The 25,370-nt window shown below is 47.9% G+C and overlaps 1 protein-coding gene across 1 annotated transcript in view; it reads right to left on the reverse strand.

The window, feature by feature from the left end:
* Positions 1 to 23,087, reverse strand: part of ABLIM1 (actin binding LIM protein 1) — a 278,634-nt gene extending 255,547 nt beyond the window's left edge. The window contains exon 1 of the mRNA XM_088456046.1: positions 22,899 to 23,087. Within this exon, the coding sequence (XP_088312172.1) occupies positions 22,899 to 22,989 (91 nt within the window). The 5' untranslated portion in view covers positions 22,990 to 23,087. The remainder of the gene's footprint in view (positions 1 to 22,898) is intronic.
* Positions 23,088 to 25,370: the final 2,283 nt, after the last annotated feature.

Below are 25,370 nucleotides of genomic sequence, written 5' to 3' on the forward strand. Positions count from 1 at the left end.
CTTAGGGGTTTAGTTACTAAGCAGTGTTAGGAGACAGTGTGAAAAGTGATAAGAAAGTGATAAGGTGCCAGCCAATCAGCTCCCAACAGTCTTCTCACAGGCTGTGTTTGATAAATGACAGTTGTGAGCTGATTGGCTGGCACCTTATCACTTTCTTATCATTTTTCACTCTGTCTCCTAACACTGCTTATATGTTTAGTATACCGGTATTAGGTCAAATACATATGTGACACTGCACACATTATTATTATAACCTCATTTTAGTTTACAATCACCCATTCATTTATATGATCCCGATGGAAAGGGAAGTTTTATAACCATAATAAATGAATAACTTTTTTAATCTTGCAGTCACGCTTATTTATGTACAAAACATTAGGGCCTAGGTGAGCGCTGGGAATTCAACCCCTTTTTTCTATCACTTTTAACAATATATCTATAACGTCCCCACAGTAATAGCGACAAAGGGACTGACTCAGAGGTGAGTGCAATAGAGATGTTTGCTAAATTGCGCTATTACCTGCTACTGCACAGAGGACTTCATTCAGAGGCGGCCGTACGGTCTACGACCGCCTCGATGTTTGTCAAGTGCGCATGCGCACGAGGGAGCCGGCTCCTTCGTGCGCATGCGTGAGACCCGCTACGACCGACAGCGCCGGTCGTAGCGGGTCTCTTTCCAAAGGGGGCGAGCTGTCGATGTTGATTGACAGCTCGCCCCATCTGGAAGGCGGGCCGGGGGGGTGGCAGCCCAAACGGAGGCGTTCCCATGGGAACGCCTGCCGTTTGGGGGAGGCCCCACTGACATATGTGATGTGTGATGTCAGTGGAGAGCTTCCGGCTTTGACAGTGCCAGAAGCTCTCCGGGGCTTACGACAAGTGAGACCCTACCCTAGGGTCTCGTCGTAAGCCCCGATGGTCTCTGACCATAGCGACCATCACCCTAGCGGTCGTTAGAGCTGTGGGTGTAAACCCACAGCCTAACGACCGAAACAGAGGCGGGCGGGCAGGATGCAAGCGGCCGCCCAGTTTCTGAGCGACCGCTTGCATCCTCCGACCGGCCTCTGAATGAGGCCCAGAAACTCATGGAAATCTCTAAGGCGCATACGTATCCCTGTGTGTACCGCTGTTGAGTATGAAATCGTTCACATTTGAGCTTGAGCTGGCGGCGGAAAGCCATGGGCATTCCTGGGAGGTCGTCTGAAGTGAACGCAAAAAAAGGCCATCTCACTGATGTGACAGTGAACGCGGCTTCATTCTCAAACACAGATCCACAACCACAGAGACCATGTTTAGAGAGTTTTCAGAAAGGAGACACTGCGCCAGCAATAGGACGTTGTAAGTGATTGTGCGCCTACGGTCTAGTGCCTACGAAGTTGCATTGTCCACGAACTTGTACGTCTCGGGGCTTGCTCAGTCTAGCGCTAGCAAGTATATAAGGGGAAAGCTGAAACTATCGTTTGTATATTATCGCAGCTGCAGTTTGCAAATATTCGCAGCCGCACATGCAAATGAATGAGGCCCACAGACTTAGGGCCTGATTCAGACCCGCTCACAAGCGCTATGCGCTTGCAAACAGGTCGATGGTGGGGCACTGCGCACACATAGCGTGCGCAAGCCCCGGAGTGAGTGAGAAATTCACTCGCTCCGGGGCTCGCTACAAATGGGGCGGCTGTCAATGTTGATCGACAGCTCGCCCCGTTTTGTAGGTGGGGTGGCTGGCCAAACGGAGGCGTACCCAAAGGAACGCCTGCCATTTGAGGGCGGCCCTACTGACATCACCAGTGATGTCAGTAGTGAGCTCACTGGGGCTTGCAGCAGACGAGACCCTACCACAAGGGTCTCGTCGCAAGCCCGATGGTCGAGACCATCGCGACCATCATCTGGCCGCTCGCAAAAAACTGTGGGTGAGCGGCCAAGAGGCCGGTTAAAAAAAAAAAGCGGCCGCCCTGATTCAGAGCTTTTTGCGAGCGGCTCTGAATCAGGCCCTTAGTTCCCACCAAGTATTAATCTCTTGCCATCTCCTCTCTTATCAGGACTCCAAAGTCTCCCCTGAGACAGCAGAACTGTACTAGAGTACGGAGAGTGCACAGAAGGTTCATGGAGCCAGCAGACGTCTTATAGAAAAGTCACAATGAGAATACATGGGATATAAATGACTTTTCGGAGCCACACTGGACAAGATACATTATTTAAATAGCAACACGGAGCGGTCAGCTTCCGAGAAATGAAATCATTGGGTTAAAGCGAAGGTCAGTCTAGCAGAATCTAATACATCACTTATAGATTCTAGTGCCGTTATTATAAATGCCTGTCCCTGCCCTGCAGAACGAGCTACGGCCTGATTGGAAGAGGTTGGGGAATGTAATTAGGCAGAATGAAATGTGCACTGAGTGTACAATAAATGTATTTGTATCAAACTGTCCCCATACACTGGAGGCAGTACCATATACTGTACAGGAGAGTTAGCATGACAAAATGCGGTGACTATGGGCTATGGTGGGGAATACAACATGGGGCACGTCTTTCTCTATACTGGGTCTCATTCACAAAGCGCAAGACGGCTGAGTTGCACCGTAGGACCCTCTCTCTGATGCCTTTCACATTGATATCTGCAATTGTGCCCACTGATGGCGTTTGCGTAGTTAGGACAGAGGGCCCCCGTTTAACAACAATACATACTCTCTTTAGAATTCACTAAAGGGGTTACGTCATGCTTTCATATTAATCTAAGATTACCGCTGTTTGTTACTGAATCGCTCTCGCCATCTAAAGTGGGTAGTGAGGACCCGGCGGCAGCCTTTCCGGCTTCAGCGAAGCCTTCCGGCCACTGCCGGGTCACCGCCTGGTTAAACAGTCATGGACATGTGCAGACTGACCTTCGAGCATGCGCATTAAAGCCCGTTGCTGGCAGCTATAGGCTTCCAGCAGCTGAGCGGAGGACCCCACTGATGAGAAGGACGTTGCTGGACCTCGCCGGCGAGGTAAGTAATGATGATTACCAGTGGCATAATTGTTTCTATCACTGCGATACTAAATTAAATATGCCGCTGGTATTTGGGATCATTGTTAAATGGTGCCCTGAGTCTCTATAAATCAAGGATGGGGAACCTCCTGTCCGGGGGCCTTATAAGGCCCTCTGTATCATTTGGTCAGGCCCTCTGAGCTCTTTTCTGCTAGCCTCATTTGGCTAGCAGGGTGCCTAGAATGGTACACTGCAGCCAGAATCTATGCAGCAGTGCCACCTGGAGCATCCTTGGGATGCTTCAGACGGTCACACCGCTGCCTACAGCTCCCCGGAGCATCTAAATAACATTCTTCACCGACTTCCCAAATCCCAAAATAGCAGCTATCGAGCCCGTTTAAAGACCCCGAAAACCTGCAGCAGGGCTAATCGGGGGTATCCAGAGTGATCCCCCATGTCAGAGCATCTTTTTGGGGGTGTTAGGGTGATTTCCCCAAAAATCTGCGAAGTTTTCGCTGATTTCACTTTCGCCAGGTACCGTTTTCGACAATTTCATATTGAATACAGGTATAATCGGGGGCGCGCGCGATACTTTTTCGCCGGCAAAAGCTCCGATGTGCGGCAAAAACTTCGACACGCATAGACGGCGAAGTTTACATTTCATATTGAATACCTCTCTAAGAGTGTGACCTTATACTATTAAATCAATCCATCAGGAAACTACTTAAAATAGCTTTTTTTATTTCTTTTGGGACACATCCGGATTGCCCTCTCAGCGCCTTGCATATCTGTAGATATTTTGCTGCGTTAGTATAATAATAACAGCGATCTTCTGCATGCATCCGGACCACTTATATTACTATGATCCATTGTCACAAACATTTCCCCAATAACCATGGGTGGAACCTTCTCTCATGGAGATTTGAGAACTGAATCATAGGGACTGGAATTAGCAATGTAATAATCAGCTATCGTGATAGGTGTTGTATATTTCATAGTGCTACTAATTATTCCAGTGTGTCTACCTCTAATTGCTGTGGGCTACATGCTGACAAAATATTTGGTTGCAGAGGTTCCATTTATGCCAAACCCCTCAGAACCTAAACTGAGCTTGTTGGTGCGTACACACGTAGCGATACAAATGAGCGACTTGAACGATAACGATATCGATCATATCGTTATCGTTCAAATCGATCATTTTTTTGGTCCCTACCAACTCACCATCGACTCATAGCGATATCGTCCATCGGCCGTGCATGCAGGTCAACTTGCTCGATATCCAGCAGGTCACTATAGATGTCGGTAAGTTGGTGGTGTGCTGGATGATCGATATTGATTATCCAGCACGCCAGGGAAGGTGCAGGACGATCAGCCAGCGATATCATATCGCTGGCTGATTGCTACGTGTGTATGCACCATAAGTCATACTTGCCAAATCTCCATCATTGTCGAGGAGACCATGAAATAGCAGCAATCTCCCTGACTCCCTGAAGAGTGTATCAATCTCCCTGATTGCATCTTACCCCCATTATGAAGTGGTTATATAAAAAAACAACACAGAGATATATACATTCAAATGGGATCATTAGTATCATTGCCCAGCATTGGGTATAAGGAACAATGGTATGCAGTCGGGAAGCCGGCAGACCTAATCCCGACAGCCGGCTTCCCGACTGCTTAATACAGGCGAGGGCTAAATGACACTGGCGCCGAGAGACCGGCACCCGGCATCCCGATCGAAGAGACGCCGAGCACGGATAGCCACGGGGGGGAGGTGGGGGGGGTGTAGTGGGGTGGGAGGGTCTAGTTTTGGGGCTTCCAGGAGGGACTTAGGGTTAGGCACCCCCTCTGGAGGTTAGGTTTAGGCTAGGGAAAGAGGGGGTCAGGGTTAGGCACCCCCGGGGGGAGGTTAGGGTTAGGCACCCGCCCCGGGGGACTTAGGTTTAGGCAGCGGGGAAGGGGGGGCTTAGGTTTAGGTACTTAGAGGGGGGATTAGGGTTAGGCGCTGGGGGGGGGGGGAAGGTTAGGGTTAGGCACCCCTAAGGGAGGGTTAGGGTTTAGAATTAGGTTAGACATTAGGTTACCTTGGACGTTCAGGATTTCCTCCTCTGCTGGGACGCCCCTGTCGGGATTCCAACCGCCAGGCATGGGTCCGGCGGTAAATCATACAGATTCCGGCACAATGATCCCTATGGCTACATATATTAGTATAATTTCCCTGCATTGGGTGTAAGGCACATGGATCCCTATGGCTACATGCATTGTCTGAAAAGTATTAATGTGTTTTCATCAACAAATAGATCTTACTGACTGCTTTGGGGCTCATTTACATTTGGATGTAAGGCCCTCATTCAGAGCCGCTCGTTAGCGGCAGTACGCTCGTTCCGAGCGATGTTTGCACATCTGCGCATGCGTACGGTTTTTAGTACGCATGCGCGAACCAGTCAGTGCGGCCGAAAATCGTTTGTACGCTATATTGCGAGTGCCTGCTATTTTGAGTGACAGAATGAGGCGTATGTGGGTGGTAACAGGGGAAGGTGCTTGAAAATGGGGAGTGGAGATCCGAACGCAGGCGTGCTTAAAGGTCAAAACGGGCGTTTTATGGGTGTGTATATTTAAAACAGCAGCGTCATTGTCCACGTCACTGGGTTATTTTATAGCCAGAACTGCTCGCAAATTTGTGGTAGCAAACACCAACCACAAGAATAGCGAGCAGTTCATACGCTGGTCGATGTACTCGATTAATCTAATAAATAGCGGACATGACGTATGGTGCGAGCGGCCAGGGGGCGTTTTTAACAAATAAACGAGCGTATGTTTTGCTCGTTCGTTCAGACTTAGAGGTGTGAACAGACTGCAATGTGCGTACGGATCATTTGAATAGCCACCCCTTGTTTTTAAACGAACGACCGCAAATAGCGAACGGCTCTGAATGAGGGCCTAAGTCAGTTATATGACACGCCCCTCAGATGTAGCAGTACACACCCATCACATGTATGACACGCCCCTCAGATGTAGCAGTACACACCCATCACATGTATGACACGCCCCTCAGATGGAGCAGTACACACCCATCACATGTATGACACGCCCCTCAGATGGAGCAGGACACGCCCACTTTACCGCTGCTCTCATAGGTGCTGCTTTCACAATCTACTTGAAAAGTTTTTTCGATAGTAGGCAAGTGTGTCCTAAGGTCATTAGGATGTTCAGACCCTGACCCAACATCATTTCCATACACAGCTCCCTTTCCATAAACCTCCTATCGGCTGAAGATTGACCCGTGTGCGAATCAGCGATAATAATACATACCCAATTGAAATAAAGACACAGAGACTTGTATTTGGCAGAATTGTTAGCTATATTATTTAAATGACAAATGAATGAAATCAGTTACTAAAATGAACTAAATTAATTTAAAGTATAGTGGCAAAGAAAGAACGGCTGACAACAGCCCAAACCCAACACTATAAACACTCCAACCACAACACATACACTCAGGCCTTCTACCTGGACTACCCACCCGATCAGGTGATGATGCTACCCCCGGCGGGGAGGTCCAGCAGATATAAACAGTCAACGAAGGTGAGCGAAACAAAGAGTAAACCGATATTCACAGCGCTAATAGGTAACCTGCCGTTCTTTCCCGCCTAAAATAGCCAACGAAGAAATCACCAAACACCAATCAAAAAGAGAGCAAATAACATATACTTTAGGGAGGGAGGGGGAGATGTATTAAAGGCAAAATGCGGTAAAACCCCCGAAAATGCAGTTTTCGGGGTTTTACCGCATTACCCGTATGTATTAAGCAGCAGGTGACGTTACCCAATAGAAGCCTATGGGCTTCTTAGCGCGACGCTCGGGGCTGGGAGGGATCCGATCGGATCCCTCCCATAAGCCCCCGCGGCCCGCGGCCTTCTGCGCATGCGCAGAAGGACTTCTGAGTGTTCAACCCGGAAGTCCTTCTGCCCGGCAGCATCGCAAAGGACAGCTCTCATCGAGAGAGCTGTCTTTTGCGAAATCCTTGGTACATACCGCGGTAATGAACCGCGGTATGCACGCGAAGTCGGGGGGGATGTAGCGCAACGGCAATATCGCCGTTAAGACATCTCCCCCGGAGGGTGGGAAGACAGTAACAAAAGAGGCTGACCCCGACCCCAACAAACTCTAATATCCTAATATCCCTGCTAATACCTATGACCTTAAAACCCATAGGGCCCCTTATCATCACATGATTCCTCACCCAGGTCCGCCCCCAGCCTATGAGGTTTAACCCACTCCACTCCTGTACAGTCATTTGGTTTATCTTATGTACAATGCACAGCAACATCATAAACACAATCAGAGTCCTTGAGCAAAGGTTATTACAACACAAAGTAAGCACTTTAAGCTTAGATGTATACTATACAATTCCAGCACTACACTGTACGCTATACAGCTCCAGTCCCACACTGTATGCTATACAGCTCCAGTCCCACACTGTATGCTATACAGCTCCAGTCCCACACTGTATGCTATACAGCTCCAGTCCCACACTGTATGCTATACAGCTCCAGTCCCACACTGTATGATATACAGCTCCAGTCCCACACTGTATGCTATACAGCTCCAGTCCCACACTGTATGCTATACAGCTCCAGTCCCACACTGTATGATATACAGCTCAAGCCCTATACTATACACTATACAGCTCCAGTCCTACACTATACAATATACAGCTCCAGTCCCACACTGTATGCAATACAGCTCTGGACCTATACTGTACGCTATACAGATCAAGCCCTATACTATACAATATACAGCTCCAGTCCAACACTGTAGGCTATACAGCTCCAGTCCCACACTGTATGCTATACAGCTCCAGTCCCACACTGTATGCTATACAGCTCCAGTCCCACACTGTACGATATACAGCTCAAGCCCTATACTATACACTATACAGCTCCAGTCCTACACTATACAATATACAGCTCCAGTCCCACACTGTATGCTATACAGCTCTGGACCTATACTGTACGCTATACAGATCAAGCCCTATACTATACAATATACAGCTCCAGCACTACACTGTATGCTATACAGCTCCAGTCCCACACTGTATGCTATACAGCTCCAGTCCCACACTGTATGATATACAGCTCAAGCCCTATACTATACACTATACAGCTCCAGTCCCACACTCTATGCTATACAGCTCCAGTCCCACACTCTATGCTATACAGCTCCAGTCCCACACTCTATGCTATACAGCTCCAGTCCCACACTCTATGCTATACAGCTCCAGTCCCACACTGTAGGCTATACAGCTCCAGTCCCACACTGTATGCTATACAGCTCCAGGCCTCCACTATACACTATACAGCTCCAGTCCTACACTATACACTATACAGCTCCAGTCCTACACTATACAGCTCCAGGCCTACACTATACACTATACAGCTCCAGTCCTACACTATACACTATACAGCTCCAGTCCCACACTCTATGCTATACAGCTCCAGGCCTACACTATACACTATACAGCTCCAGTCCTACACTATACAGCTCCAGTCCCACACTATACACTATACAGCTCCAGTCCTACACTATACACTATACAGCTCCAGTCCTACACTATACACTATACAGCTCCAGTCCCACACTCTATGCTATACAGCTCCAGTCCCACACTCTATGCTATACAGCTCCAGTCCCACACTCTATGCTATACAGCTCCAGTCCCACACTCTATGCTATACAGCTCCAGTCCCACACTCTATGCTATACAGCTCCAAGCCTACACTATACACTATACAGCTCCAGCCCTACACTATACATTATACAGCTCCAGTCCCACACCCTATGTGACAGGTGGGTGTGAGTGGTTCCCCTGCTGTGCTCTGCCATCCTATGACAAGTGTCGGCTGACAGTTGGCTGTGATCAGCCAGGCGCAGAGCCTGGGGAGGGGATGGCTGGCGGGGGCAGTACAGGCGCAGAGCCTGGGGAGGGGATGGCTGGAGGGGGCAGTACAGGCGCAGAGCCTGGGGAGGGGGAGGCTGGCAGGGGGCAGTACAGGCGCAGAGCCTGGGGAGGGGATGGCTGGCGGGGGGGCAGTACAGGCGCAGAGCCTGGGGAGGAGATGGCTCGTGGGGGGCAGTACAGGCGCAGAGCCTGGGGAGGGGATGGCGGGAGGGGGGCAGTACAGGCGCAGAGCCTGGGGAGGAGATGGCTCGCGGGGGGCAGTACAGGCGCAGAGCCTGGGGAGGGGATGGCTGGAGGGGGGCAGTACAGGCGCAGAGCCTGGGGAGGGGAAGGCTGGCGGGGGGGCAGTGCAGGCGCAGAGCCTGGGGAGGGGATGGCTGGCGGGGGGGCAGTACAGATGCAAAGCCTGGGGAGGGGATGACTGGAGGGGGGCAGTACAGGCAGAGCCTGGGGAAGGGATAGCTGGAGGGGGGCAGTACAGGCGCAGAGCCGGGGAGGGGTAGGCTGGCAGGGTGCAGTACAAATGCAGAGCCCGGGGAGGGGATGGCTGGCGGGGGGCAGCACAGGCGCAGAGCCCGGGGAGGGAATGGCTGGCGGGGGGAAGCCAGGTGACTGCTGCTGGTGTATAGGAGAGGACCATTACTGTCAGTGATATCCTGCCTGTCACCGCTGTGTAACATGCTGTATAATACCCATTGCCAGCCACGGCTCCAGCAACAGCTGCGATGTGGGAGCAAACAACAGCTCCTACTATATGCTATACAGCACCCACCCTATACTGTACACTATACAGCTCCAGCCACGTAATGTACACCATAAAGCTTGTATACTATACAGCTCCAGCCATGTAATGTACACCATAAAGCTTGTATACTATACAGCTCCAGCCACGTAATGTACACCATAAAGCTTGTATACTAAACAGCTCCAGCCATGTAATGTACACCATAAAGCTTGTATACTATACAGCTCCAGCCATGTAATGTACACCATAAAGCTTGTATACTATACAGCTCCAGCCATGTAGTACACCATAAAGCTTGTATACTATACAGCTCCAGCCATGTAATGTACACCCTAAAGCTTGTATACTATACAGCTCCAGCCATGTAATGTACACCCTAAAGCTTGTATACTATACAGCTCCAGCCATGTAGTACACCATAAAGCTTGTATACTATACAGCTCCAGCCATGTAATGTACACCATAAAGCTTGTATACTATACAGCTCCAGCCATGTAATGTACACCATAAAGCTTGTATACTATACAGCTCCAGCCATGTAATGTACACCATAAAGCTTGTATACTATACAGCTCCAGCCACGTAATGTACACCATAAAGCTTGTATACTATACAGCTCCAGCCACGTAATGTACACCATAAAGCTTGTATACTATACAGCTCCAGCCATGTAGTACACCATAAAGCTTGTATACTATACAGCTCCAGCCATGTAATGTACACCCTAAAGCTTGTATACTATACAGCTCCAGCCATGTAATGTACACCCTAAAGCTTGTATACTATACAGCTCCAGCCATGTAGTACACCATAAAGCTTGTATACTATACAGCTCCAGCCATGTAATGTACACCATAAAGCTTGTATACTATACAGCTCCAGCCATGTAATGTACACCATAAAGCTTGTATACTATACAGCTCCAGCCATGTAATGTACACCATAAAGCTTGTATACTATACAGCTCCAGCCACGTAATGTACACCATAAAGCTTGTATACTATACAGCTCCAGCCACGTAATGTACACCATAAAGCTTGTACACTATACAGCTCCAGCCATGTAATGTACACCATAAAGCTTGTACACTATACAGCTCCAGCCACGTAATGTACACCATAAAGCTTGTATACTATACAGCTCCAGCCACGTAATGTACACCATAAAGCTTGTATACTATACAGCTCCAGCCACGTAATGTACACTATAAAGCTTGTATACTATACAGCTCCAGCCATGTAATGTACACCATAAAGCTTGTATACTATACAGCTCCAGCCACGTAATGTACACCATAAAGCTTGTATACTATACAGCTCCAGCCATGTAATGTACACCATAAAGCTTGTATACTATACAGCTCCAGCCACGTAATGTACACCATAAAGCTTGTATACTATACAGCTCCAGCCACGTAATGTACACCATAAAGCTTGTATACTATACAGCTCCAGCCATGTAATGTACACCATAAAGCTTGTATACTATACAGCTCCAGCCATGTAATGTACACCATAAAGCTTGTATACTATACAGCTCCAGCCATGTAATGTACACCATAAAGCTTGTATACTATACAGCTCCAGCCATGTAATGTACACCATAAAGCTTGTATACTATACAGCTCCAGCCACGTAATGTACACCATAAAGCTTGTATACTATACAGCTCCAGCCACGTAATGTACACCATAAAGCTTGTATACTATACAGCTCCAGCCATGTAGTACACCATAAAGCTTGTATACTATACAGCTCCAGCCATGTAGTACACCATAAAGCTTGTATACTATACAGCTCCAGCCATGTAATGTACACCATAAAGCTTGTATACTATACAGCTCCAGCCACGTAATGTACACCATAAAGCTTGTATACTATACAGCTCCAGCCATGTAATGTACACCATAAAGCTTGTATACTATACAGCTCCAGCCATGTAATGTACACCATAAAGCTTGTACACTATACAGCTCCAGCCACGTAATGTACACCATAAAGCTTGTACACTATACAGCTCCAGCCACGTAATGTACACTATAAAGCTTGTATACTATACAGCTCCAGCCACATAATGTACACTATAAAGCTTGTATACTATACAGCTCCAGCCACGTAATGTACACCCTAAAGCTTGTATACTATACAGCTCCAGCCACGTAATGTACACCATAAAGCTTGTATACTATACAGCTCCAGCCATGTAGTACACCATAAAGCTTGTATACTATACAGCTCCAGCCACGTAATGTACACCATAAAGCTTGTATACTATACAGCTCCAGCCACGTAATGTACACCATAAAGCTTGTATACTATACAGCTCCAGCCATGTAATGTACACCATAAAGCTTGTATACTATACAGCTCCAGCCATGTAGTACACCATAAAGCTTGTACGCTATACAGCTCCAGCCATGTAGTACACCATAAAGCTTGTATACTATACAGCTCCAGCCATGTAATGTACACCATAAAGCTTGTATACTATACAGCTCCAGCCATGTAATGTACACCATAAAGCTTGTATACTATACAGCTCCAGCCATGTAGTACACCATAAAGCTTGTATACTATACAGCTCCAGCCATGTAATGTACACCATAAAGCTTGTATACTATATAGCTCCAGCCACGTAATGTACACCATAAAGCTTGTATACTATACAGCTCCAGCCATGTAATGTACACCATAAAGCTTGTATACTATACAGCTCCAGCCATGTAGTACACCATAAAGCTTGTATACTATACAGCTCCAGCCACGTAATGTACACCATAAAGCTTGTATACTATACAGCTCCAGCCACGTAATGTACACCATAAAGCTTGTATACTATACAGCTCCAGCCACGTAATGCACACCATAAAGCTTGTATACTATATAGCTCCAGCCACGTAATGTACACCATAAAGCTTGTATACTATACAGCTCCAGCCATGTAATGTACACCATAAAGCTTGTACGCTATACAGCTCCAGCCATGTAGTACACCATAAACCTTGTATACTATACAGCTCCAGCCATGTAATGTACACCATAAAGCTTGTATACTATACAGCTCCAGCCATGTAGTACACCATAAAGCTTGTATACTATACAGCTCCAGCCATGTAATGTACACCATAAAGCTTGTATACTATACAGCTCCAGCCATGTAATGTACACCATAAAGCTTGTATACTATACAGCTCCAGCCACGTAATGTACACCATAAAGCTTGTATACTATACAGCTCCAGCCATGTAATGTACACCATAAAGCTTGTATACTATACAGCTCCAGCCACGTAATGTACACCATAAAGCTTGTATGCTATACAGCTCTAGTCCTGTAATTATCCACACACCTGTACAGTAATACAATAATACCATACTGTAATGTTCATTGGTAAAATACAGTAGAGGAAACGATTAGTATGCATTATAGACTGGTCCCTAGAAAACTGTTCGGCACATCACTCAGTATTTATGCTGAACTAGCGACCAGCCCCGGCTACGGGAGCAGTTTTGAATTTATGGCGAAAGTCTTTTTTAAGCAACGTCTTAAAAGATTTCCTTGTAGACGACATCAGTCGCTTTTTCCCTCCTGACGTCAACAGGAAAAGATTTAGTTTTGACGCACCACGTAAAAGGGCCACGTACAGTTGACCATGAGAATAGTCTCCATTAAGGTCAACTAGAGGCACGTTACGTGTCTCTCCCTGTGCTTTAATTATTGTCATGCCAAAGTAGACTCTTACCGGGAACTGGTAAGAAATTAAAGAATTGTTTTCACATAAATAAAATAGGAACGGTAAAAAAAAAGGGAAAAACTGAAATGGTGTATCAGTAAACAGGGCTTACATCAATTTTTCTGGGGAAACCGGATAATACATATCAATCTCTAGTCTATATGGTATAAAATAAAGTTCATCACTGAGATAGATCTGTAACGGTTTAGGCAGCGTAAAGACCCCCATCTGCGATGGATTGCCGAGATCCTGCGATGCTGCAACTGGGCATCGCAAGATCGCAGAAATCCAACATGTTTCACAGATATGACAATCACAATCAAAAATTTATCGTGATTGTCAAATCGGTGAAATTTAACATGTGAAATTTCAGCGATCCTGCAACGGAACGCTGAACATCGATGGTCCCCGGTCGGCATTTTCGACCAGCGGATCGGCGTTTCCCATCTGATCGCAGGATCGCAAGATCCTCGATCAGATGTAAGGGGGCCTTTAGCCAAGGAAGTGCTTGGACGTCTGTCTTTTCAATGACTTGCTTCACTAAAATCGTCACTGCTCGGCTCCCTTATGTCATATATTAATGGTTCATACACCTTAACCAGGGGTGGCCAAACTCGGTCCTCAAGATCTACCAACAGTTCACGTTTTCCAGGTCACCCAGCAGGTGCACAGGTGTAGTCATTACTCACTGACACAGTTTGAATGATCCATAAGTTGGAGCTAATTATATCACTTGTGATTCTGTGAGGAGACCTGGAAAACGTGAACTGTTGGTAGCTCTCGAGGACCGAGTTTGGCCACCCCTGACCTAAACCTTCCTCCACAAATGCTCTATAGAATAGTGACAACAAAACACACCGACAGACGCCTACCAGGGACTTTATTTTATGTATAGATATACAGTAGGTGTATTTATTGGTGCTACTATCAGACTAATATTTCCCTCTGCAGGCGGGTAACACCCAACACACCGGACCGCAGGACAATCGCCTCAAAGTATTAAACAGAACCAAACAGAATTCCAATTTTCTGAAGCATATAATTGTGTATAACAATGTATGTAAGTAGGTATGTGCAAGCCTCTGAAGTGTAAGCTCTTGAGAACACGATCTTCACCACACTTTACATCAAGCCGCACAACTGTGTTTTGTACATTGCTATGGAATATGCTAGCGCCATGTCAGAAGCAAGCTAGAAGTATTCATACTTTGGGACAACAAACGTGATTCAGGTTGGAGACACCGGCGGGCGAAGGGGGCAGATGACCTACTACATTCCCATCCCACAGGGGTCCCAACTGCGTCACGCAGCCTTCAACCAGCCCAACGTGCCCCTCTCCCCTGCTATTTCCCTGGCTTTAGCCTGTTACCTAACCCTGACCTCCGTTCCCAGGGCTAATACTTCAATGATCTAAACAAAGCACCAGCATGGCAGCTATTTCTGGGCCCCGCATCATGCTTGGTAAACACTGAAAGGAATGTGGCAACATATGGCGCCCTAGAGAAGGCCCCTCAGTAGGTATGAAAAGTCGACATGGGCATTAGGGCGGCAAGCAATGTGTCATCATTCACAACGGTTGACATGGTTAAAATGTTGACACCATAATGCATATCTTAGCCTAACCCTAAAAATCACACACAAAAAAATGTACTGTTGACATTCTGGGTCAACATGTTAAATGCCAACATTATCAACATGCCAACATTTTAAACATGTCAGCATTTGTGAATGTCGACCTTTATTTGCTGAACTCCATGCAGACATTCTGACATTCAGAACCTGTTGACATTCTTGTGTTGACATTCTGACCACTGGGTTCAGCAACTAATGCAGAATTAATGGCTGTTCTGTAGCCCCTCAGGGAGAAGGTAACCTGCGCCTTGCAGGACTGGGGGTAGTTAGGGCTGGGGCAGATGTGGGTTGGTCCTGTGTTATATATGACAGGTTATCATTGTCCATGAAGTTGTTAAATATAGAATTGCCTTATAAATTCTCCTAATTTTTAGAACTCACGACACAAGAGACGATTTTATATGAGCCTATAATAAACTGTCACAGCAGCTGCAGCATTTAGCCAGGTATGAGGCCCCGAAATCCGAAGTCTCGCAGTGGACCTACTGTACCACACAACGACGGTGAGTGGCAGCAATGCTCATCAGCACAGGGAAGGACCCTCTGTATAAGAGCCTGAGTATTGATCTCTTAATAACTGTAATCAATGACATCCCGTCACTCGCAGACTCATTAAGTGCACATATGTACACTCCACAATACACAGGACCTAACTCTTGTTGTAAACCGGCTGCTGTATTTGTGACAGAGTTGTCACTACAAATGCTTGAAGCAAGTACAAATAACAGCACCTCATTAACAGGAGGCTGTCCCCCTTCATAAGACTTTGATGTATTGCTTAGATGCACCTGCAGCGGAAGCATTGCTTTATGTTTCCAGGATACCTCTGTTTGCAGTCACTCATTCTGTTGATCATCAGCCATTGGACACAGTAGCTCTGACAGACCATGTCTATGACGTATCCCATTCCTCTAGAACAGGGGTCTTCAAACTTGGCCCTCCAGATGCTGTGGAACTACACATCCCAGCATGCACTGTACATAGTTTTAGCATGCTGGGATGTGTAGTTCCACAGCAGCTGGAGGGCCAAGTTTGAAGACCCCTGCTCTAGAAAAGCCTGGCCCAACCAGTGGCTCTCCAGCTGTTGTGAAACTACAAGTCCCAGCATGCTTTACCAGCTGATCAGTGGGAGAGTATACTGGGACTTGTAGTCTCACGACAGCTGGAGAGCCACAGGCTGGCCAGACCTGCTCTAAAATGTAAGCTTGCACGAGCAGGGCCCTCTCTGCTATCTCCCCCGTAGCAGTGTTATTTTCTCAAATTGCAAAACAATTTCTCCTGATAATATAAACTGAAAGCTAAAATAACACAGAGCAAAGTTACAGAACAAGGTGTCTAGTTAAAGTTGCACGAGGGACTGCAGAAGCAGTACTGTACATTAAAGTCACCTGGAGGTAAGTGCCCACTCACCCAGTCCTGTAGGAATGCTGGTCAGCTCCTCACACAGGTAGTAATCTTCCGGATTGATGTACGGCATATGTTGCAGTATGCTCCGTTTGGGGATGAGGTACAAAACCTCAGCGATCTCCCCGTCCTCTATGATTGACATTCGCTTCACGGCGTTCCCAGGCTTGTTCTTGCTGGTGGCCACATCCTTGCTGCGGCCAGAGGAGCAGAGCCTCCCCAGGGCATTCAGACTCCTGGGGAAGGATGGCATTGCAGGGAGCGAGGCCTCAGCCTGCACGGAGACGCTGCCAGCCTGTGCCCTCACAGAGGGAGCCGAATGCCCCGGGATAACTGTGCGGCTATGCCGGCAGCAGTGTCAGAGCAGGCTAAGAGTCCCATTCTTCACTATGCGCCATCAAAACGCTCACATTCCGCCAAGAAGATCCGCAGAGCATCGCAGAGACGCGGATACTTAGGATTTCTGTTGCAGCCAGCACCTCTCTGGAGTCTGAGAGGATGCCTCCTCGCCAAAGGGAGATTAAAGCAAGATATACTTGCTGAGATTACCAGGAGGAGATTACCGACACAGGCCGGGTCAGCTGACCACATAAACTCATCTCAAACACGGATGAGTCACAGAGACGGAGCCGCAGGAGCTGTCCCCCCCTCTCCTGTCCTGTCCAGGGGCTTCTGATTACGTTATAGGAAAGTCTGGACATAGGTAAGGCTGAAGAGGATTAGTCAGAAACATCTTAAAGAAAAAAAAAAAAAAATGATATCCTTGAAGAGAGGGATTTATACACCGGACAGCGCACAGGACGCATCTGTGAGGATAATCCACAAGGATTTCAGCCCACAAAACTACACAGGAATCTAAAGACTGATTGCAGACTGATTAAAGTGCATCGCTGTGACATGGCTGCAGGTCCTCGGAGCACTGTAGTACAAAATGCCGACATCCGAATGTCGGCATCCACGATGTCAACAGACATTATGTCAATATGGTTGTAATGTCGTCGTCGCGGGTCAACAGTTATACTTAGAATATCGCAAAGGATAGCTCTCTCTCCCAAAGAGTTGTCCTTTGCGATGCCCCCTGGATTAAACAACCAGAAGCCCCTCTGGCGAAGGCAGCGGGCCGAGATGGGAGCGATCCGATTGGAGGTGCTGGGCATCCCCCAAGCTCTACCCTCACAGTGAATGCTTCTATTCCCCAGGCGGTGATCGGTCACTACTTTTCCCACCTGAGGGACACTGCACCCCGTGGGTGGGGATGGCTAAGGGGCATGCTGTTTTAGCTAAAACAAGCTAGCGGGAACACGAATATTTTATTCATACGATATTACAGATATGTCCTTAATAACCTATCCTCATATCGCACCAAATAGTCTCTTAACGCACCACGAAAAGTACGCGGAAACCTGTACACAACTAGAGGATTTGCGCGCTATAGCAGTGTGACAACGACACTCTGAAAAAAGTGTCAAGAGACCGATATATCTGAGCCGCGCCATGCGAATTTACCCTGCCACAATTGTGAGAAAAGTACAAAATCTAAACCCTCAGTACACTACAATCCTGCTTTGTGTGCGGCTGTCGAAAAACTGAGTTGGGAGTACAGCATAAAAGAGCAGGTTTGCACTTTGGCAAAACCATGCAGCACTAGGGATGGTCATTGACCATTGAAGGTTAACAAACGATGGCCGATGGTTTTGACATCGATGGCGGAGACCCAATGGTTCACCACATTCGATGGCACAGAGCCAAGCTATTTTTTTTTTCTTTCCGTGTGCTGGGGCACGGAGCTAAGCCCTGCCCCTGGCACACAAGGCCACGCCCTACTACCTGATTGGCCCACTCAGGGCCGGCGCTAGGCTTTGCTGCGCCCAGCGCCGTCCTGTGTTGCCGCCCCTTCCCTCCTCCACTCCCTCCCCCTGAAGATACATAATGACTATAGCGGCGGGAGGGAGTGTGGGCGTTTCCAGCGCCCGCCGGTTACAATGGCGCTCCGGGCGACGGCCCGGTTTGCCCGGGCCTAGAGCCGCTACTGGGCCCACTGCCCAGCCAGGGTTCAATGGTTTCAGAACATCGATGGTTAACCTACAGGTGGTCATCCCTATGCTACACTGAGGAAGGTAGAGATTTCATATGTACAGACAGATTTAGATATGGGAGGGACATGTCCAAACTCAAATCAAAATTGTAGTGTCAAAATAAAGCTGCCCAGCATTTATGGGCTACATGTAGAATCAGCGGTAATAAATGTATTCCCCCCCACCTTGCATTGCAGCATGGTTTGCTCCAGATACAAAGTCACCTGCTTTTTTTTTTTTTTTGCTTTGCTCCCAACTCAGAATAATCCCCTAAGGAAGGGGGGGGGAATTCAATTGTTTTTTGTGCTGCGATAATCATGGGGCGCATAACGGAGCATTTTAATTGTTGCTCCGTTCGTTTGAGAATGCAGCGGGTGGAATGCAGCGTGTAGACACATTTATGCTTACACCCTCCTGAGGTGGCAAGCAGAAATGTGCGAAAAGTCCTGGTTTGGGTTCCGAAACTGCTGTTTAGATGCGCTAACCAAGACTTTAGATGAGTTTAGCCATTTTACACGGCCAAACTTGATCTATATGGGTGCGACAGGCACAAAAAAAAAACAACAACAATTGAATATCGGTCAGTCAGTTTAGACGGGGAAAAAGACGCGACCGTGCGCACAAAAACAATTAAATTCCCCCCATAATGTCCTCTTAATGGGACTGAGGTTTTACGAATACAATAGCCTGCAAATTGCAGACACCAACTGGAGTTGCTGTTTAAATTATTGCCACTTTAAATCTACTGGCGAAATCGCCAAATCATGCCGCTACCGGTAACTGACAAGTGAAGTCGGCTCACTTGTCCATTCCATTGATTTTCTCCTTTCAGCCACCCTGTTGCATGATCCAAGCTTCTGATGGCCCCACATTTTCCTCCAGAAAGCTCTGGTATAAATAGGACTTAATGACTGTGAGACGTCTAAAGCTAGGTAGACACTATACGATGTATTGTGTGATATATCATTACGAAGCGGAACGGAACTATATATTGTACACAGAGTAAAGTGTGTGCGGCTGATCCATCCTTCCAGACAGTCGTTCATCGCATCATCCTATCTGCTGTTCTGCACGCAATGAACGATGCGGTCCAATTACATGCAACATGTAACAGTACGCTGCGCTATCGTACACCAGATCGTGCAGCATGTACGGCGTGCGCGATGTATCGTACATTACAATGTACCGTCGCTGGGTCATAACATCGTATGGCGTGTACCCATCTTAAGCTCTGTGGCTGTAAAACAACCACAAATTGCCAACCCTACGTTACCACCCATGAGGGTCTTGTAGGTACAATGTATTTGGGTTCCACCAAACATGTCATTAACAACAAACAATGTCACTTTGGCCCTGTCTGTCTGGAGCACTTTGTTCCAGGAAACTTTGGGCCTGATTCAGAGCCGGACGCTCTGACCAGAGCGCTCACTCTGAATCAGTGCCCTCCTACCTAAAAATGGAGCGGCCTTCTGGCCGCTCGCATAGCTGTGGGTGACCACCCACAGCATATGCGAGCGGCCAAAAAGATGGTTGCGATCGCGACCATCGGGCTTGCAACGAGACCCTGCGGTAGGGTCTCGGTTACCGCAAGCCCTGGAGTGATTTTGGCTCTATCAGAGCCAAAATCACTCCCACTGACATCACTAGTGATGTCAGTGGGGCCGGACCCAGACGGTAGGCGTTCTCATGGGAATGCCTCCGTCTGGCAGCCACGCCCCCGGCACGCCCACCAAAGGGGGCATGCTGTCAGTCACCATCGACAGCACGCCCCCTTTGGTGCGAGACCCGGAGCGACAGCTTGGCTGTCGCTGTCCGGGTCTCGCGCATGCGCATGACGGAGCTCCCTCCGTCGTGCGCATGCGCATTGGGGTACCATTGACCCGATTGCGAGCATCCTGCACTCGCGAGCAGGTCTGAATGACCCCCTTTGTTCCTTTCATTTTCCAATTCGAAATAATGTTTCTCTCCGCAGAATGATGGACATCAAATTGTTAGGAAATGAAGCTTCCAGCGGATGAGCAGCAACAAATGCTGCTCTCCAATCCTCGCAGATGTCTTTTCTCCTTGGCATGGTGTTAACGCAAACCAGTATGCTCCAGAGTCCAGACCGACCAGCCAAAGCCCGGGGCACTTCCTGGTGATATAATGAAATGAGCTTGATCAACATCTGATGGCTGGAACCACCTTCTGCATGGTTATGGAAGCAGCAAAGGTGCGGCTCCTTTATCACACACGGTTTATTCGAATGGGCTAGTTCTTTAGTTCAGGGCTCGACAAATCCCGGGGGCCAGGTCGCCATGACTACCAGATTTTGCTGCCAGGCTACTAGATTTTACAGTGAGGGAGGAAGCAGATCCTCATCAGCTCCGGCAGAGATTCGTGCCTATAGTATTGCGGTGTTTATATCATGGACAGGAGTGCATGTGCTGAGTGCCGCCTGTGGTGACTGCTGTGCCTCTGTCCGTCCCGGCCTGCGCTGACGACTCCTCTCCATCCTGGCCTGCTCTGATCCCTGCTGTCTGTCCCAGTCTACGCTGATCCTCCTGTACATCCCCGGCTGTCTACTGTCTCCTATCTCCAGCTGCATAGAACTCTCCGGTAGTAGGGTCTATGGTGTGACCATGAGGGGAGTTTTGTTGTACTTTCTGGCACCATTATTCTATGTGAAATGTGGTCCGTTATTACTGGAGGGTGGAGCAGGGGAGCTGTACAGAGCAGTGAGGGGGCCTCCATTTTACTGTATCCATTCAACTGTAACCATTTTGTGGACTAGTACAGTATGTATAACAGTTGCATAACACACAGAGCTGTGCTCGGAAGAGTAAGTGCTCCGGGAGCTGGCCAGCACCTTCCCACCCCGTCCCTCGCCCATAGCTGCCAACTTACTAAGCAAAAGTGAGCTGTCCGGGGCGGGGGATGACACGTTGTGCGCTGAATTGCGGCATTGTAGCCTCGCTCCCCGCTTTACAGTGCCTGTAGTATCAGTACTGTATTGGGGAGGCGGGGCCACAATGACGCCATCGAGCCGCCGCGCACCCCACACCTATGACGATTCCACGCCCCCTTGCTGTCCCGGAGGTGGGCAGCCAGAAAGTGGGTAAGTATGGTAAAACCTGGTAAGGATTTACCTGAGATTAGATTATCAAGTTTTAGGACTTGGTGAGGACTAGATGATTGTTCATTTATATCCCGACACTTAAAAACACAGATTTGAAAGAGGCTGTACTTTTATTTTTCACTCTTCTGAGTGTAGAACTTGGAGACCCAATTGCAGCAAGTAGGAGGGTGGGGCAGAGAGAATAAACTTGGCATCAGCCCATCAACAGAGAAATCTGCAATGCAGATCGATGAAAGAAATGATATTGAACCATCCAATGTCTACAGTCCCCTGCGTTCAGGCTGCTGTCCTGACCCAGTATATAACCTCGCTGTACAGTACAACACTTAGATCGCACGCCGCAGGTAAAATGCACAGCGTCCTATTGCCAGAGATAAGGTCTCGTTGCAGCTGGAAGACTCCATTCAGCACCATATAATAATATTTGATCAGCTCAGATGTTACCAGCCAGAAAACGGCAGGAGGCATAAGCTTCAGCTGTGCGTTCTCTCATTACTGATAGGGCTGACTGCTCAGTACTTTAGTGCAACATAAGGAAGATTCACACAATAAAAGCTGATTCAATAAAAGACAGAATTTCATAGAACTCCAGGTTAGCTGCAAGGTCTCCCATATTAATTTCCCACGAACAAGCACTTTGCACAGTCTATTAAATACAATTCGATAGCTGGATATCAAATTTGCAGCACACAACACTGAAAAACAACCTATTATATGTGCATAGTATACATAATGCAGATTTCATAAATAGATATTGTAACTGAATTAGCCTGGACATTATAGAGAGCCAGCAAACGTCTATTTATCTACTGTAGAGCCAAGGACAGGACAGACCAGCAGTAACAAGTTTATGGTGTAACCTTCAGGACACACATATTGCATCTTGCACTACTTTCATGACTGCGTAATAAGTCTTCAACCCAGAAATATGAATAAAGAGGCAACAAGCCATTAGGATTAAAGGCGCAACTGATGGCATGTAAAGGTTCGGCTGCAGTCACCTCTAAGAAGGCATCTGAAGAACAAATCACCCTGAGAATTGGGGACAGATATGCCACTTACCGCATTTAGGCGCAAATCTGCGCTACATCCACCAGCCCCAAACAGCCATATATCAGCCAAGTACAAGTTATCGCCTGATTGGTTGCTACGGTTTTAATGCATGTTTGTAACTTTGCACAATGACGGTAAATGTCCCTGAGCGACTTAGAAGCTCACAATGGCTAGAACTGTCAGATGAGGTCAGGCCTCTGCCCTGTGACTCTTACCATTGACTCCAAAGCAAGCCGTGATCTTCTGGGCATATTGGCATAGACCATCCTGCTCCTGCCCATCCTCAACCCGGCAGTATTCCGCCATCCTGCTCGCTGGCCAACACTACAGCCGAACTCTCCGCTGTCCTCTCACTGACTGAAGCCCTGCTCTCCTTTCTAGTTTCTGGTCTGAGGTCATTAATAATTGAGACGCTGAATAAAATCTGCTGAGTCTTCAACCTTGTAAATCCACTTTAAGGACTAATACATGACAGGCCGTTCGATACCATCAGGCAGGTCCCCTGTTAGCTTGTGTGCAACGCTCACTGTATTCCGGCGTTGCTGCAAGCTGTGGCTTACTCTATCACTCCGTACAGGCGCACTGTGGTCACTTCCCATAGACCTGTCACAGTAGCACTGCAGCTGGCAAACTGCACAGGAACACAGGTGATTGATAGCCGGGAATGCCGGCCTCAGGTTCCAGCCTGATGCCATCTCTCAGCCCAGACAAGTTGCAGTTTAGCCGTCCACTTAATGGAAAAAGAGGATACAGACTTAATTACATCATACAGAGTCTCAGGAAAAGGAGAATCACTTAAAGAGAGGCAATAAGTCAAACGGACAGGCTCCATACCAGGAGTTTCTCTTCCCTTCGCTATTAATGACTCCGTCCATAGTCTGAGTCTGAAGTTTCAGTGAGAAGTTTACCTGTCGACCACGAACCGGTCACCAGCTGCGTTGGCTTGTTCACTGTTAAAATGCGCCAACTAAAATGCTGGGTGTATTTGACTCTAATATTAAAGTCATACCTGGACGGTTGGCGTGGACAGCACGGTTGGCGTAGCGGTTAGCATCACTGCCTCAATTCCCGGCCCTGGACGATCTGTGTGGAGTTTGTATGTTTTCCCCATGTTTATATACATGACTGCTAATCAATGTATGTTAACAAATACACCAGTTGTGATTACAGGCAGAGCTCCTTGTTACACAGTAAAGACAGCATGAGAGGGCAGTTGGACCCAACTTACTGGGATGGAGGCAGCAGGTCGAAATTCAGAATGTCGACACCATAATGTCAGCATGGTCCGAATGATGACATTAGCGTGTCGACATGTTCAGAAAGGCAAATGACAACACGTTCAAAATGTCAACAATATAAATGTTGAAAGAATATTATTCACGTGTCGCCATTGTCAATGTCGACACCCTGGGGGGGAATTCAAATGTGTTTGCTGACGGCTCTGCCTAATGGGCGCCCGACAGAGCATTCAATCGTTGCTCCGTTTTTTGCACGATGGCCGCCGGTACCGGCAATTCTGCTCGCACCCTCCTGAGGTGGTGAGCAGATATGTCTAATAAGTTCTGGTTTTGGGCTCCCTAACCAGGACTTTAGATGGGTTTAGCCGCTTTACGTCTCTTTGGGTGTGACATGCGCGATACAGCATGGGCACCTAAAAATAGTTGAATATCGCTCCTCCATCTCCTATCACTTTAGACGGGAGATAGGGCGTGGTAAAACAATCGAATTTCCCCCTCTGAATGTATACATTCAGACCACGTTGACATGCTGGACATATGGGCCCTCATTCAGAGCCGTACGCTCTGAGCAGAGCGCACGCTCTGAATGAGGGCCGCCCTCCATAAAAATGGAGCGTCCTCCTGGACGCTCGTATAGCTGTGGGTCACCACCCACAGCCTATACGAGCGTGCAGTTTGATGGCCGCGATGGTCGTGACCATCGCGACCATCGTAACTGCGAGCCGGAGCCTGCGGTTGAGGTTTTCAACCGCAAGCTCCGGAGTGATTTTGGCTCTATCAGAGCCAAAATCACTCCCACTGACATCACTAGTGATGTCAGTGGGCCGGCTTCTGACGGGAGGCGTTCCCTTAGGAACGCCCCCGTCAGGGAGGCACGCCCCCGGCACGCCCACCAAAGGGGGCGTGCTGTCAATCAACATCGACAGCACACCCCCTTTGATCAGACAGTCCTTCGCTCGTCGCGTCTGGCGCATGCGCACGACGGAGCTCCCTCCGTCGTGCGCATGCTCAGTGCAGAACATCGACCCACTTGCGAGCGGACAGCCGCTCGCGAGTGGATCTGAATCAGGGCCATGGTGTCATATGCCAGCTCTTTATACAGATGTGTATATACAGTATACACCTATACTCAAATCACGCCACAAACGTTATGACTGAGGGGGTCTAGTTACTAAGCAGTGTTAGGAGACAGAGTGAAAAGTGATAAGAAAGTGATAAGGTGCCAGCCAATCAGCTCCCACCTGTCATCTCACAGGCTGTGTTTGAAAAATGACAGTTGGGAGCTGATTGGCTGGAACCTTATCACTTTCTTATCACTTTTCACTCTGTCTCCTAACACTGCTTAGTAAATAGACCCCTAAGTCACGCTATGCGCCTCATCACAAACCTCTTCACAAAGTATGCGTCTTAGTCACATCGCTAATGCGACAAAATTGCAATGGACGGTTA

The sequence above is a fragment of the Taudactylus pleione genome, unplaced genomic scaffold (genome assembly GCF_031769625.1).
Source record: "Taudactylus pleione unplaced genomic scaffold, aTauple2 ptg000685l, whole genome shotgun sequence".
NCBI classification, from domain to species: Eukaryota; Metazoa; Chordata; class Amphibia; order Anura; family Myobatrachidae; genus Taudactylus; species Taudactylus pleione.